This window comes from Fundulus heteroclitus, chromosome 19 (genome assembly GCF_011125445.2).
Source record: "Fundulus heteroclitus isolate FHET01 chromosome 19, MU-UCD_Fhet_4.1, whole genome shotgun sequence".
Taxonomy (NCBI): Eukaryota; Metazoa; Chordata; class Actinopteri; order Cyprinodontiformes; family Fundulidae; genus Fundulus; species Fundulus heteroclitus.
Genome location: NC_046379.1, coordinates 18022507 through 18036956, shown reverse-complemented (window position 1 = coordinate 18036956; position 14450 = coordinate 18022507). Strand labels below are relative to the sequence as shown.

The 14450-nt window shown below is 42.5% G+C and overlaps 2 protein-coding genes across 5 annotated transcripts in view; one reads left to right on the top strand and one right to left on the bottom strand.

The window, feature by feature from the left end:
* The window catches only part of cdin1 (CDAN1 interacting nuclease 1), a 98213-nt gene extending 84095 nt beyond the window's left edge, over positions 1 to 14118 (top strand). Inside the window, exon 12 of the mRNA XM_021315907.2 lies at positions 12451 to 14118. Within this exon, the coding sequence (XP_021171582.1) occupies positions 12451 to 12460 (10 nt within the window). The 3' untranslated portion in view covers positions 12461 to 14118. The remainder of the gene's footprint in view (positions 1 to 12450) is intronic.
* Positions 7725 to 14450, bottom strand: part of meis2a (Meis homeobox 2a) — a 102066-nt gene continuing 95340 nt past the window's right edge. For all 4 annotated transcript variants that reach the window (XM_012861580.3, XM_036150402.1, XM_012861581.3 and 1 more), the window contains exon 12: positions 7725 to 9833. In XM_012861580.3, the coding sequence (XP_012717034.1) occupies positions 9532 to 9833 (302 nt within the window). In that variant the 3' untranslated portion in view covers positions 7725 to 9531. The remainder of the gene's footprint in view (positions 9834 to 14450) is intronic.

Genomic DNA, 14450 nt, shown 5'->3' with positions numbered 1-14450 from the left:
CCTGACCATGTCACGTTGCTGGAGGGGGAGTTGTTTCTCCACAAACCTGCAAGAAACCAGCAGTCACAGTCAGCCAGCGACGAACTTATACAGCAGCTTCCGGGAGTTTTATGCAAACTTCAAGAGAGGTTCGAACCCTGGCCTTGTGAAACTTCGGGGCAGAACTTCAGTGACAACATCCGGATCCCACAGGGATCCTCGCCCGGTCACGCAAAACAGGGACGACTGAATGGAGCGATGGGATGTTGTCATTCAAATGGATAGGATCACTTGAGCTGCGTGTCAGGGTTGTAATGACCCCTGTGTATGGGAACTATAATGCGGTTTTCCCATTGGGTTTGAGGGGAAACTCTACGCCGGGCTATTCAGGTGCGCAATCAGGTGCTTTTCACTTTCTGAGGACTTCCTGTCTCCAGTGGCGTTCTCCATTAACTCCTCGCAGACAGACGAGAGGCTTCCCATTGGCCGGGACGCTCTTTATCACAGCAGTTATTCCCCCCAGGTATGGCCCTACCTGGCCTGCAGATAAGATAGGGAGCCGGCTGCCTGTCATTACCAGCAGATGAAGGCTATTTGAGTACTGACAACGCTTTACACTCCCCTGTTGAGAAACAAACTTGGACTTGTGAGGCTGGGACACACCGGGTGTTTCTTTTTTGCAGAGGCGCCCGAATAATCTGATGTCACAGCTCCCCTTCCTCCTCCTCCTGCTCCTCTTCGGCTGGCTACTATTTATTCCCACCAGCTGTAGGGACGTGCTAAAAAAGTTCTTGACACCAGCTCTCCCTTTTCATCACTGAAGCTTCCGACCACTAACAGGGATAGAGCCAGTCCCCCCCCCCCCCCCCCCCCCCCTCCATCTCTGTCATAGGTTGCTAAACGTCCCACATCCAGAATTCATCAGATAAATTACAGAATGTTGCGCAGGAAATCTTTCTCATAAATCCTCACATCATCAAGTCCACAGCACCTTAAGTCACCTGCTGATGGCACACTCCAAACACTGGACAATAAGTAAAAATCATCGAGGAATTAAAATAAATACAAAATAAATATATGAACAGGTAATGCCTTTGCATAAAGAACTGAATAAAAAAACATTTGCTTCACAATAAGCACGATGAGTAAACAAAAGTATAGGCAATCAGAAGGTCTAATATATGTATATGTATTTATGTATAATATATGTTTAATATGTATGTGTATGTGTAATATATATATATATATATATATATATATATATATATATATATATATATATACAAAGATATATATATATATACATAGATATAGATATATATAGATATAGATATATTTGTATGATATATATATATATATTTATATATATAGTATACTTATTTATATATAAGAATAGTATATATAAGATAGATAGATAGATAGATAGATAGATAGATAGATAGATAGATAGATAGATAGATAGATAGATAGATGTGTGTGTGTTTACATATCAGCAGTTTGGGGAGGTTCATATGTATATTCCAAAAGACACAAAAAAACAAAAAAAAAAAAACAAATTCAACAGGACATGTTGGATTGTCCAGTGCCCTAAATGGCACATTGTAATGTAGTATTTCATTTAATTTACTTTTGTCTGTTTTTGTTTTGGATTTTTTGAGGTTTTTTTGTATGTTTTTTTTTTTTTTTTTTTGGCCTCTTGGGGCCAATTATTCAAATTTTAGCACCAAGGATCACCCTTTAAGTTCGTTATATATGTGTGCACTGACCACAGATATTTCTTAATGTATTGTTCCTCAGGTTTAAAGAAAAAAGATGAGAAATTGTATTTAATATACTACAATAATCAACGATGATGAGGATCCTCACATTATTATAATAATAGTAGCATTTCTTACCGTTGTTTGTGAAATCAAAGGTACATTATTTTAGATGTGTTTTCCATTTTTATTAGAGCGGTGTGGTGTTGAAACGGATCACCTATGTCTCCATCCCTCTGACTAAATGCCTTTCCTTCTCTTGTCTTCGTGTTCTTTCTTCTTTCCCCCCCCCAATTCAGACCTGTATGCCATTACACTGTTTTGAAAAATAAGGAGAGGTTTTAACTGCCACCCGAGACGATAATGGCTACCGGTTCTATACTTTGAGTCATAATCTTCAAGTGGGCTGTGATTAATGATGGCAGCAAGAGTTACGTCGGGCCCTTCAGCTTCAGACCCCCCCCCCCCCTCTCTCTCTCTCTCTCTCTCTCTCTCTCTCTCTCTCTCTCTCTCTGGGTCTAAACATGGAGATCCGGATGAGATCTTGCGGTTCTGTATTATTAATTGCCAATTTCTCTCCGTGTGAGACGCACGAACGCGCGCACAGGGGGAGGGAAAGGGGGGGCGTCGGGCAACAAGTCCCATGGTGCGCAGCATCATATTGACCCCACAATCCATCTCTATTGATTTCCCCATCAACCTGGATTCCTAATGCATGCATAAGGAGCTTTATACCTGTGAGTAAATATAAGATGATGGGGCGCTTTTTGCAGCAGCCTTTAACTCACAAGTGGAAAATTTGAGCAAAATTTGAGTCCGACATTAATAAATGAACCGGATTGCAAAGATGATCACCTTGAGTTCTTCTCTTTCTGTACACAAATGGACTCCAGGCCTCCAGAAGGGGTCGCCATCATGTAAAAACAGTGCGCCCAAGGGTGCTTTAGGGAGGGGAGGGGGGTGGGGGGGGGGTCTCCTCTATCTTTATCTTTTGCTTCAGCAACATCTACATCAGATCGGAGTTATTAATTAATGAACCCGGAGCGCGCGTCGTGCCTTCACAAATGTGCGCATTAATCAACAGCCCGGAGAGTTTTTTTAAAAAATATATATATATTTATATATTTTTAGGAAATCCACAGAGTGTGAGCGGGTCCCTCAGCCTCTCAGTCCCCTCCTGTTATTTACAGTCCCTGTGAAATGTCTCACTTTGCTGCCCTCGGCTACCCGCAAGATTCCCCCCCACTCCTCCCCTCCAAAAAAAAAAAAAAAAAACTCTCCAAAATAACCCAGGGAAATTAAGGCACAATGGGGTTGAAAACAACGTATAGGAACACACATTTTCGCCGCTGCCACTGTCTCCTTAATGGGAATAATGTTGGATCCATTTGGGGAGGGGGAATCTTCTCCGGCCGCGTAAAGCGCGATCATTTCAGCGGAAAAAAAAGGCGCTCCAACACTGACGAGCTGGAGGCCATTGTAACGAGGCCCTGGGAAAAAGGCAAAGTAATGAGAAAATGTGGGCCCGCGGCTCGCCTAATTAAATCTTAACTGATTGAAATAACGCTTTGAATACCTCAAGGCTTGACTAAACTCCGGCTATTTCCCTTTTTATTGCGCTTTATTTATTCTGCCCCTCTTTTTTTTCTTCCTCCCTTCCCCTTCCTTTGCAGCTTCAGGACTGGCCGCCGCAGTCCGACGCTTCTGATGCAGACCCCACATCCCTGCAGCTATGTTATTTGATTAATTATAATTTTAACATCATTGGGAATTAAGTTTTTTTTGCGGCGTTAGCTCGCGCAAAGGACTGTGCAGTCACTCATTTTTTTTAAGAGAGGCGCTGAAGTATGAAAAAAAAAATTAATAATAAAGGCCCTTTTTTTGTCTTAATTGTAAATCTTGCCACCCCTGTTTAACGGATATTTTTTAAATTGTGCAAATGTTTGCAGTACATTAACCAGATTATACTAGGCCTATATGTTGCAGAGCATCTTGCTTAGAAATAATACGTTTGCATAAAAAAGAAAACGATATCGAAATAAATTCATTTGCGAAAGGCCAGACGAGAGTAATGAGTGAGGGCTGTGCATGCATGCAGCCACACGCAGCCCTCGCTCGTTCCTCATTACGCGTTCCTTCTCCCGCCATTGTCGGAGAAGGAAAAAATACTATCATAAATGATAAATAGATAATGGAGCTGTCTCCTGCAGACGCGTTCATCAGTGGTAAATGGGGGCTGGCGCGGAGCACCGCGGAGAATTAAGGAGTGAGAGTTTGCAACATTCCTGCAGGGTGTAAGCTGTTGACAATTAAACAACAACACACACACCAACACACACACACACACACACACACACACACACACACACACACACCCTACAGGAAGGAAGCAGAGAGCTCTAGCCTTCATGGGATAAGGGAGAAAAAGTCAGAATTTCATTTTTATGTTATTGTATTTTTTTGTGACCCTCTGATTTAGTTTGATGTTTTTTTTATATATTCTCCATTCCAGCTGTTGATTTCTTCTCAGCGACTTTTCTTCCTAATTTAGGGAACAAACAAAAATACATTCGAAAGAATGGGATCTTAACGTTACTTCACAGCACTGTCATGCGTCCGTGCTTCTTTCATTTTGATTCAATTTATAATCCAGCGAGATGAGAATCTATATATGTTCTCTCCCCACAAGCCGTACGGAAAAATTACAAAAAACAGGGACTTTTTCTCCAGGCTGATAAGTGAAATGTTCAATTTCAGATGCAGCTCTATTTTTCTAGGCCATTGAAAAGTAAAAAATGAAGTAAAAAAAAAAAAAAAAATGGAGATCCTCGATTTAAATGTTTTTCCCCATCATTTTACATTTTCTGGTTGGACAGAAAATAATAATAATAAAAAAAAACGAAAATAAAAACGCAATTCCTTCATTTAAGATCAAATGTTGATTATATTTTTTTTCTTTAAGTACAAAACTGATATATATAGCCTACTCAAAGCAAAATTCACAAAATGCATCCGGTTGATTTTTTTTTTTTTTTCCCTCTCTTGTGTTTGGCTTGCAAAGCTGCAGCCCTGCTTCTTATTAAAAACCAAAAGAGAGAAGAAGAAGAAGAAGAGGTAGAAGAAGAAAAAAAAGTTCCTTCTTAGAAAGCCCTTTCGGTGCTTCTATAATAAACCATTTTCCCCGGGCTTTATTGATCAGTCACTCTGAGCTAATGTAATTATACTCATCAATAGGGGGACTGCAGGGAGAATCATTATGTGGTTGACATTGATAAATGATCAGCCCAATGCGGCCCTTTTCTCCCAGGGACCCCCCGCCTTTGACCCGCTCGCGCAGTGCCCGCATAACGTAGTCATAGAAACACCTTATGGCGAGGGAGGGAGCCAAAACTGCTGAAATGTTCAGAATAAAAAAAAAAAAAGGAGGACAACGCGTAGAACAGACTGCATGCATGCACAGAAACTAAAAAATGTCCCCATGAGCAAGCCGTTTTTTTTATTCTGGGGGGGAGAAGCAGCTGCTCAAAGCAGGACACCTCAAACCATCATCATCATCATCCAGATCAGCGATTTAAGTGCAAAAAAAAAAAAAAAAAAAAAAAAAAAACTTTAGAGCCTTTCCTCGCTCAGAAAAGAAAAAAGAAGCTCTCATGTGTCTAAAAACACACAGATAAACAGCCTCCTGTTCGCACTCTGCAGGGGGAAGAAAGGCAATAATGGCAGCGTTGTTATTAACATGTTGCTGCAGCGCATTGTGTGGACTTTTAATATTGTTGCGGCGGCGGCGGCGGCAGGAGAAGAGCGCAGAGAGGCTGCATTGTGCAGCAGAGCAGAGGGAATATATTCCCTGTTTTATTCCTGCAGCAGCAGCAGCAGCAGCGGCAGCGGCAGCCTGGACTGGCTTTGACAGGGAGGAGATGAAGGGGAGGAGTTGTTTAGCTCGGCTGGATCATCCATCATCCCTGTCACACCGAATCGGCAAAAGGAAAGCAGCAGAGGCAATCTACCTTCTGTCTCATCGGGGAGGAAGAGGAGGAGGAGGAGGTGGTGGAGGTGGAGGGGGAGGAGGAGGAGGGGAGAGAAAGAAAGAAAAGAAAGGGGGAAAACTATTAATATTAAAATCCTCTCCATCCACTGTAATGCTCACTTTTTTTTTTAGCTGATAATCTCCGCACAAATCACTGACATTTCCTTTCCTTCCGTTTTAACCCCCCCACACCCCCAACAATACAGCGAAATGTTAAATAGGTTTTAAATTATTGAAAGAAAGGAAGAAAAAAAAACACGTCTGTTAACTCAACTACTGTGTAAATCCGATAAATAAACATTTTATTTTGTATTTACCTGCGTAGGCCAGGCCCAATAGGTTTGTAAAAGAAATAAAATTAAATCACAGGCCACATTGCCCTGCAGAAAACTCGCCGATTTTTTTTATTTTTATTTTATTTTATTTTATTTGTGCAACTGTTCACGTTTAACTTGCAGGAACATATGAAATAAATAACCTGATACTACATTGACCGCAGAGGGCGAAACAATAAATTTGCAAATGATGACACGTCAATCTGTTAACTGTCTTTTTTTTATTTTTCCTTTTTGGTGGTTTGTTTTAAAAGTAGGACATTTTTTGGGGGGCAAGATTTCTGCTGAAAGTGGGATTTTTGTGAAGACGGTGCATTTTATGATGCACCTTTAAAAAGCGCAAAAATAAAATTAGACAAAATGTGTTATATGTACTATAATAAAAATTTAAAATAACATAAAACTGTATAGTTCAACTGATGCTTATCAAAGACAATCAGCTGGAAAAGCATTATAGCAAATGTATATATTTTTATTATCTTAATTAAAATAGCTTAATTTATAATTTACATTTATTATTGTTGTTATTAATTTTATTTGCATCAGCGGTATGAATTTACATGACGGTGTGCCATCATAAAAACCTGTCTAATAAAAATTAAACGATTAAAAAAAAGGTGGGGGGTATCTTCCTTTGTGTATTTAAAGCCTTGAATTCCACATTGTAGAAGTTTGAACAATTTTGTAGAGGAAAAAAAGAAACGGGGGAGAAAAAAAATCAGACAAAGTAATGCCGTCATTTGTGGTTTTAGGCTATGACTTGGATGGCCGCAGGCAAACACAGGCAGCCAGACGGGGGGGAAAAAGAGAAGAGATTGCCTATCACAGGCCAGGCGTGTACCGGCGCACGACAATGACAGATGTGGCCAACAGGCGGCGCTGCAAAACGGCAGAAATCATGCACCGCGCACACGGCGAGGGCCGGCCATGCTTCTGGCTGCAAGGAGGCAATTATTCTCGTAGCAAACTATTGCTGTGTTGTTTTAGCAATACCAACAATACTCATAATGAAAATATTAGTCTGCATTTCCAACAGGTAGGAGTAGCGACAAAATCATTAAATCAACACTGCCCTCTTTTTCTTGCAAATTTTGATAAGAATATGGACCTTTAGAAAAAAAATTTTTTACACGTTTCTCTTTTTTTCCCTTTTAAGTTCACCATCACCTGGAAGCTACAGTCAATCATCCTGATTTACCTTGCCGTCACTGTTTTATCATTTGGCTTCCAACTAAAATGGCTCGGTGGCATGTTTGTTGTGTAATTTGCTCCCTTCATTTGCATTTGAAGGTTATTTATCATTTGAAGGGAACATTTGTGTGCCAGAATAAATTGCCATGGCAAGACGTGCCTCCACCACAATTAGTTTTTGTCATTTTAAGAGGGCCACTCAGCAGTGAAGGAAATCTATGGCAAGAATTGGGCGCAGGAACAGAGTGAGAAAGTGATGTATATTTATAACCGTGTGCAAAAATAAATTCAACATGCAACAGTAACCCCCCCCCCCCCCCCCCCCCCCCAACAATTATTGACCAACCAACCGAAGTCTGTTAAAATGAGGGGGGGGGGGGGGGCACTATGACTTTGTATGCAACACAGTTAATCACACAAAAATCTTAACAAAAATCCAAAAAATGAAATATTTATTACAGCATTTGTGACTGAACACCTTTTAAACATTACGTCACAGTCCTCATACAAGTATTTAATGTATTTCTGACAAAGCTTAAGGGAGACGGCATCTTATCATCTAGTGAGGAACACGTGCTGAAAAAGGAAGGAATTCATGGACATACAATATCAATGCCACAGCAGATCTGAAACTAGCAAAAACATTCTTTTTCAATTGAGGTAAACACATAGAATATCTAACATGAAACAATTAATAGACTGAACTCTGTACGAAGTTTGTTACAATATTCTCTCCGCTTCTTTTTTTTCCTCCCAAAAGCATTGAGTTCATAATTTAAGTGTTGTTATTTTTATTTTTTTCTTATTATTATTATTGTTTTTTTTTTGTTTTTTTATAGCTTTTTCTTTTTATTCCCCCCGTTTATGTTTTTTTTTTTTTTTTTTTTTTTTTTGGTGCATCAACCATCAAATGCTTCTCCGGCGCCAACAGAATCAACATCCACGTCAGAATTGTCCTTTATGGCAAAATTGTGTCAATCCGGCAGGTGAAGAAGCACTGCAGGGCGTTTGCTCTCCAGATTTCCTTCCGAAGGCTCTTAACCAATGAGAGTCCAGGGTACAAAAAACAATGTTGAAATAATAATAATAATTAAAAAAAAAATTTTACAAAAAAAAAAAAAAAAATCCAACACAATCCAGTGCTTGGGCAAGTCAAACAAGGAACCTTTTCCTCCTTTAAAACCTACAGGGCAAACATTCATCCATGAACCAAAAGAGGAAAAAAAAAAGAGAGAGAGAGAGAGAGGGGCATGACAAATGTTCAAACTGAATCCTTTAGCAGCCTTTTCCCATCATGCCTTGTTCTTAGGGAGGAGGAGGAGGAGGAGGAGGAAGGGGGGGGGGGGACCTGATTGCCCCTCTGTGGTTTGAAGCCTTGTTGAGATGTTCCATCTTCATATTGTTTTTTCTACTATCCCCCCCCCCCCCCCCCCCCCCCCCATGTTTAGTGTTGTGCTGCGAGAGAGTTTCTTCTCCAGGAAGGAGCACACACAGTGTGAGAGAGCGTAAAAAAAGGTTAACCTTTAATTCTAAAACTAGCGCAACATAAAACATGTGGTCAACAAAAAACAAACAAACAAAAAATAAACGCAACAAAAAAAAAATGCACAAGTTTTAACTTATTTATCTATACTTTTTATACTACAGTAGTTATAACTCTTGGAGTCTTTCTGCTTGTTTCTTTTTTCTCGTCGTCGTCGTTGTTGTTTGTTTTTCCTCGATCTTCTGTGGGGTGATATTATTCTTATTTTGAAAGTGCGTGTCACATGAAAATGCGCGCGCACGGGTGTGTGGCTGTGTGTGATGGCGTGTGCCAAAAAGAGAGTGTGTGTGTCTGCGTGGGTTTCGCCACCATGCGAGTCTGTCCGTCCGTCGCATGATTTTTTTTATCCTTTTTTTTTTAATTATTATTTTTTTTATATGTCAAAACATCTCGCGTCGATCTTTACCAAAAGCCCAAGACTTTACAAAGTGTTCTTGTCAGCTTGGTCCTCCATTTTTTTTTTTTTTTTTTTGGATGAAAGTAACAAAATTGACAATATTTAAAAAAAAGAATCACAGCTCGTCTGGAATTCTGTTTCTTTAGTGTCAAATTCTGCTCAAAAGGGTTTACTTTTATTCTTAAAAATAGTCTCAAAATAGGATTTGTAGTGGGCTGCTTTCTTCTTCTTTTAACTCCTCCTTTTTTTTTTCAATTATTTTGGAAGTGTTCGTTGTCGTAGCTGCTGTTTTCGTCCCTTTACTATTGGGCGTGGATGTCCAGGCCATGTCCTCCGGCGCTGGGGTCGATGGGAGTGAGCAAATGGGGTCTCTGTGCAGACACGGTCATTCCTGGGTGCAACGAGGGTCCTCCGTGCATCAGCATGGTGTGGGCGGCGTGGGGATGATCGGGAAGGTACGCGTGGTGGCGCGGCGGCGGTGGTCCGGGTCGGAGGTGTGAAGGTTGATGAGGCATCTGATGAGGGTTGGAGTAGGTGGGTGGGCCCATGCTCATGCCCATAGGACTGCTCTGAGGTACATACTCCCCTGGCATGACTGGCAGACCTGAAGGAAACACAGAGGCAGAGAAATGTATTCACGGAGTCAATAAAACTGCAGCTTTGACACGCTCCTTCTCCATTAACAGGCCCCTAATTCAATTTAACCTCAACTTCGCCAACAGAGAGCTTAGCAGACTTTATGACATTGCGCGTGTGTGACTACAGAGCTTTTAGCCTCCGCATGTAAAGAGAGACGTTATTGCGCCGGGCTATTTTAGGCCCATGGTGAGTGGTTTACAATGCCCAATAGCGTTGTGGTCTGGTCTCAGGTTGGAAAACGATCCTCAGTCGTCCACAGACAGCGGCGGTCCTGGAGGATGTGAGGAAAACCGAGCAGGGGTATTGACGTGGAGAAGCGCTAATACTTTTACTAGTGGAACAGTCAATTCCCCGGCTGAATTTAGTGACGGTTTTCCCCCGGGGACGTGCCTCTGGAAGTACATATTCACTTTGAAATCCCTTAAAGAAGATGTCAAACGCTTTAGGGCTCTGAAACGGATGGCAAACATTAGGGCCTCATTCCGTCTGCAGAAGCAGGAGGATTGCAGGCCTTCCTTGCAAAAGTCTTCATACCCCTTGAACTTTTTTCTAAATACATTTCTTTTCCTGATTGTTTGTGTGAGATCATCGCAAAAAATAATTGCGAAGGTGGAGGGAAAGTTATACCCTTGAGGCTACTTCCATGATGTATCACGATGGTGGCAGCATCATGCTGTTGGAAAGCTGGTCAGAGTTGTATAAGTACAGATTTATCCTGGAAGACAACCTGTTAGAGGCTGTAAAAGGCTCCAGTGGTGTGCATGAGTAATAGCTATCCTGTCAACAGACTTCTCCACCTGAGCTCCGGACCTCTGTAGCTCCTCCAGAGTTACCATGGGCCTTATGTGGACGGCCATGTCTCAGTCTTTTTCAGTTGGGTCACACTCTTTTCATTTTCATAATTAACCCTGCTTTAAACTTCTCCACAACCGCCTTCCTAACCTGTCAGCTATCTTCTTTGGTCTCACGATTCTGTCTCTTCACTAACATCTAAAAAAAGAAGCAAAAAAAAATTCCTCTCAGGTCTTCACAGAAACGCCGTTTAAATTCTGAGATGCAATCAAACACCGCTGGACTCTACTTGAAGACAGTTGTTTCCCCAGATCATGTAAAGGGGTTGAATACTAATTTATACACTTTTTTTTTTATTGTAAGATATTTTTGAAAACCAAGAGTCCTTTTTTTCCACCACCTCACAGCTATTCATCTTCAAAAAGCCCGGCAAAACACTTTGAAGTTTAAAATTAAAAGATGGGAGGGGGAAAGTTTTAAGGGGTGGGAATACTTCTGGGATGCCCTGTCCATGTGTGGGGTTGGGGCAGAACAGCGAGGGCAGGAAACGGCAGCAAGACAAAGCAACAAAGATAAAAGGAAGCAGGCAGAGGATAAAAAGGACAAGGAGGAGGGACACGGTGATGTCCCTTCAGATGGACCCCGCTTCATATGTGTGGAGACCTCAGCAGGCTGGCATCTCTCACGCTGTGACAGCACCCAGGACACAGAGCCGGCTCAGCGGTGCCACTGTTTGGCTTTTCACGCGACTGTTTGTTGTAATCAGAAAGAAGAGAGGAAGATGTGCCGGCGGGGTGTCGCTCTTGGAGCCCGGGACAGGGGCGTGAGCACGCGGCTGGTCAGGAAGACCTGAACCTCGGGGAGTGGCGGGCGAGCAGGAGGTCTCCGCTGGAGCCAGGGGGCCTTGGGGTGGGACTGGATCTGGGCTGGCCCCCGCTTTGTAATGTGAACCCCAGGGGGAATGAAGCCGCAGCGGGAGGGGAGAGGTCACCGCGAGGTCCCTGGACATGCTAACTCTCTGCATTCCTCCACCTTAGTACACTACAATTAAGAAGTTACACTGCACAGCCCCCGGTGGAGGGGGGGAACAGGGGTAGGCCCAGATTAATAACTGGTCTCATTGGTTGAGACTCACGGCATTTTCTGTTTCAGGTCGTTTGAAATGCCACTGTTTTAAAACCTCACTACTTGGGTCGTTAAATAAATATAATATTCAGGGGCACTGGGCATGATGGGTGCCCCTGGCCTCCATATAACCCGGAGCAGCCCCTGTTAAAAGGGCCAGCAGATGTTTTTGACACTGTAAACTGGTAATCTCCCCTCTTGTAAGCTGCTGTCATTCCATTAAGTAGGTCTCAGAGCCCCCCCCCCCCCCCCTCCTCTCCACCCTTTATTAACAAGAGTGGTAAAAACCATCTGAAGACAATAACCGAGGAGCAGACTGGAACCCCTGTCCTGCCATCTCTGCATGCCTGCCTCCGCAATAGGCTTTGCGTTCCTGCTATGGCACAGTAGTCCTGCTCAATGGCTGGCCATAATTAAGTACCAAATATACCATATTGTGTGCCTGTGTAATCAAATCAAGAGAGGGTAATATTCCTCTGCATTAAGCTATTAATGTAATTGGTCATGAAGCATAAAATATGTTACGTAATTAAATCGTCTCAAAATTATATAGACCTATATTAAGAATTAGCCAACCTGAGCAAATGTTGTCTCTGTGTGGCTGTTTTAGGGAACATTGCTTCCTGATTCCCCCCCCCCCCCCCTTTTTTTTTTTCTTCTTCCAGGCACCATTAGCGGAGACAGGAGGGGATGAGACCAAACGTTCTGAAGACAGAGAGGAAGCAAGCGGCGGAAGGGGTGAAATGATCTCTGTCGGAAGAATTGCCGCTGTGACCCCTCTGAAAATCCAGCCGCCATTTACATATAAAGGATTCTTTTAATCAAGGTAAGTGTTATTATATTGTGCCCCATTGAGCAAGGGAGTTTGGGTGTTAAATAAAATCCCCTTCTGCCGTGCTTCCTTTGAGATGTGATATGTCTTGATTTTTCAAAGGCCAGCGCTGCAGCAGTGTGGCCTTTACGGCGGGGGAAGTGTAAGCGTTAAACACGTCAGGTTTTTTTTCTCAGCAAATATATTTCTAAAGGGGGATTGTCAAACCCAAATTATCCCCAATGGCAAAGAAATAAAAAAAAATAGATGCATAAATCAAGTTGTGTGCATTGAAATGCAATGGCGGAGTATTAGATTTGTACACACGAAGAAAATAAAGCTGCAAATATTTAAAGAAAGCCAAGAAATCGGCTAAAGTCTGTCGGTATTTAGAAAGAAATCCTGCTCCCTATCGGTGCCAGTTACTATCAGATTGTTTAGCTGTACCTCACGACCTACAAAAAGATTTATCATTACTAAGGTACCACACAAGAAGCAGGTCCTGATGGGTAACAGCGCAGAGCTCTCTCAAGGCCTTCCTGACCTTGTGACATAACAGACAAACTGTATGGGTTGCGGGTGCATTTCCAAAAGGTTGAAAATTCCTGTGAGCACCACTGGAGCCAGAGTCCGGAAGTGGAAAGAACATTTCACCGCAAACCAGCCATAACCAGGTTCCCTTCACGAGATTTCTGACAGAAGAAGAATTTCCAAGTGCCAACGACCAATCCAAGCAATTAGTAAATCTGGTTTCTCCATGAGAAAAATAGACAAGGCACCCAATCACCTTGACCCCTATACATGCTTACCGCACCAGACGTTTCGAAGCCCACAATAAGTTTGTTGCAGAACAACTGGGCTAGCCAGTGAAATACTGGGAAAATACAGCCTGGTCCGATGAAGACCAAATCTAACCACTGACATGTCGCAGCAAACGCCTTGTTTGAAGAACCCGCACTGTACATCAACTCATAGGACTGCCTTTTGACATACGGTCCTGGCAGACTTCATTTAACTGAAATAAGGATGACTGGAGAAATGTTACCAGGACCTCCTTGATAGAAAATCTGAAGATGAAATCCCAAAAAATGCAGCCAAGGAAACTCAGTCGCCTTTAGAGGAAGAAAATAATGCTGCTTTGAATTGGCCCAGTAGTATAGCAGAACTGTAGAATCAGAGTACATAGAAGAAGCCTGCAGAACCTTCAAGACAGGGTGAAAATGAGTGATGCTAGTTTCTGCATACAGAAGATGGCATGACCAAAAAAAGGCTTTTCTGCTAGTACGTTTCAGTAAGAATGGTCTATACTCTTTCCTTGTTCCTTCGTGACTCATCATTCATAGACTGATTTGTTTACATTTCCTGGTGCGTGGATTAATTGGCTTGTGAACGGGCAACTGGTTTGAATTCAATGTCCATATAGCCACTAGAAAAACATTTACTGAGAAAAACAGGGGCATGTTCAGTACGTGTTTTGCTTACTGTAGCGCGGGGGTGATGGGGTAGCGGGGGGGGGGGGGGGGGGGGGTCTAGAGGGGTGTGCAACTAGTAACACAGAGTATCTATGTGTGAAGGAGATCCCCCTCCTTTTGGACATAGAATAGATTCTTGTGTCCATAGCCTTATAAATTTATCTCAGTGTCTCTTGTTTTTGAGTCCCAGGTCAGGCTTGTCACTGCTGGCCCCCCAACCCCCCCCCCCCAACCCCAACCCCCACCCCCTCCAGAAATGGTCTCCCTTCAGTAAAAAATAATAAAAACACGCCACCCCCCTCATGCTCGTTCCTACCAATACGCATCTCAAAGCAAATCCCCATTGAAGGATTGACCATGTCACCCACGGCCCGTATATCTA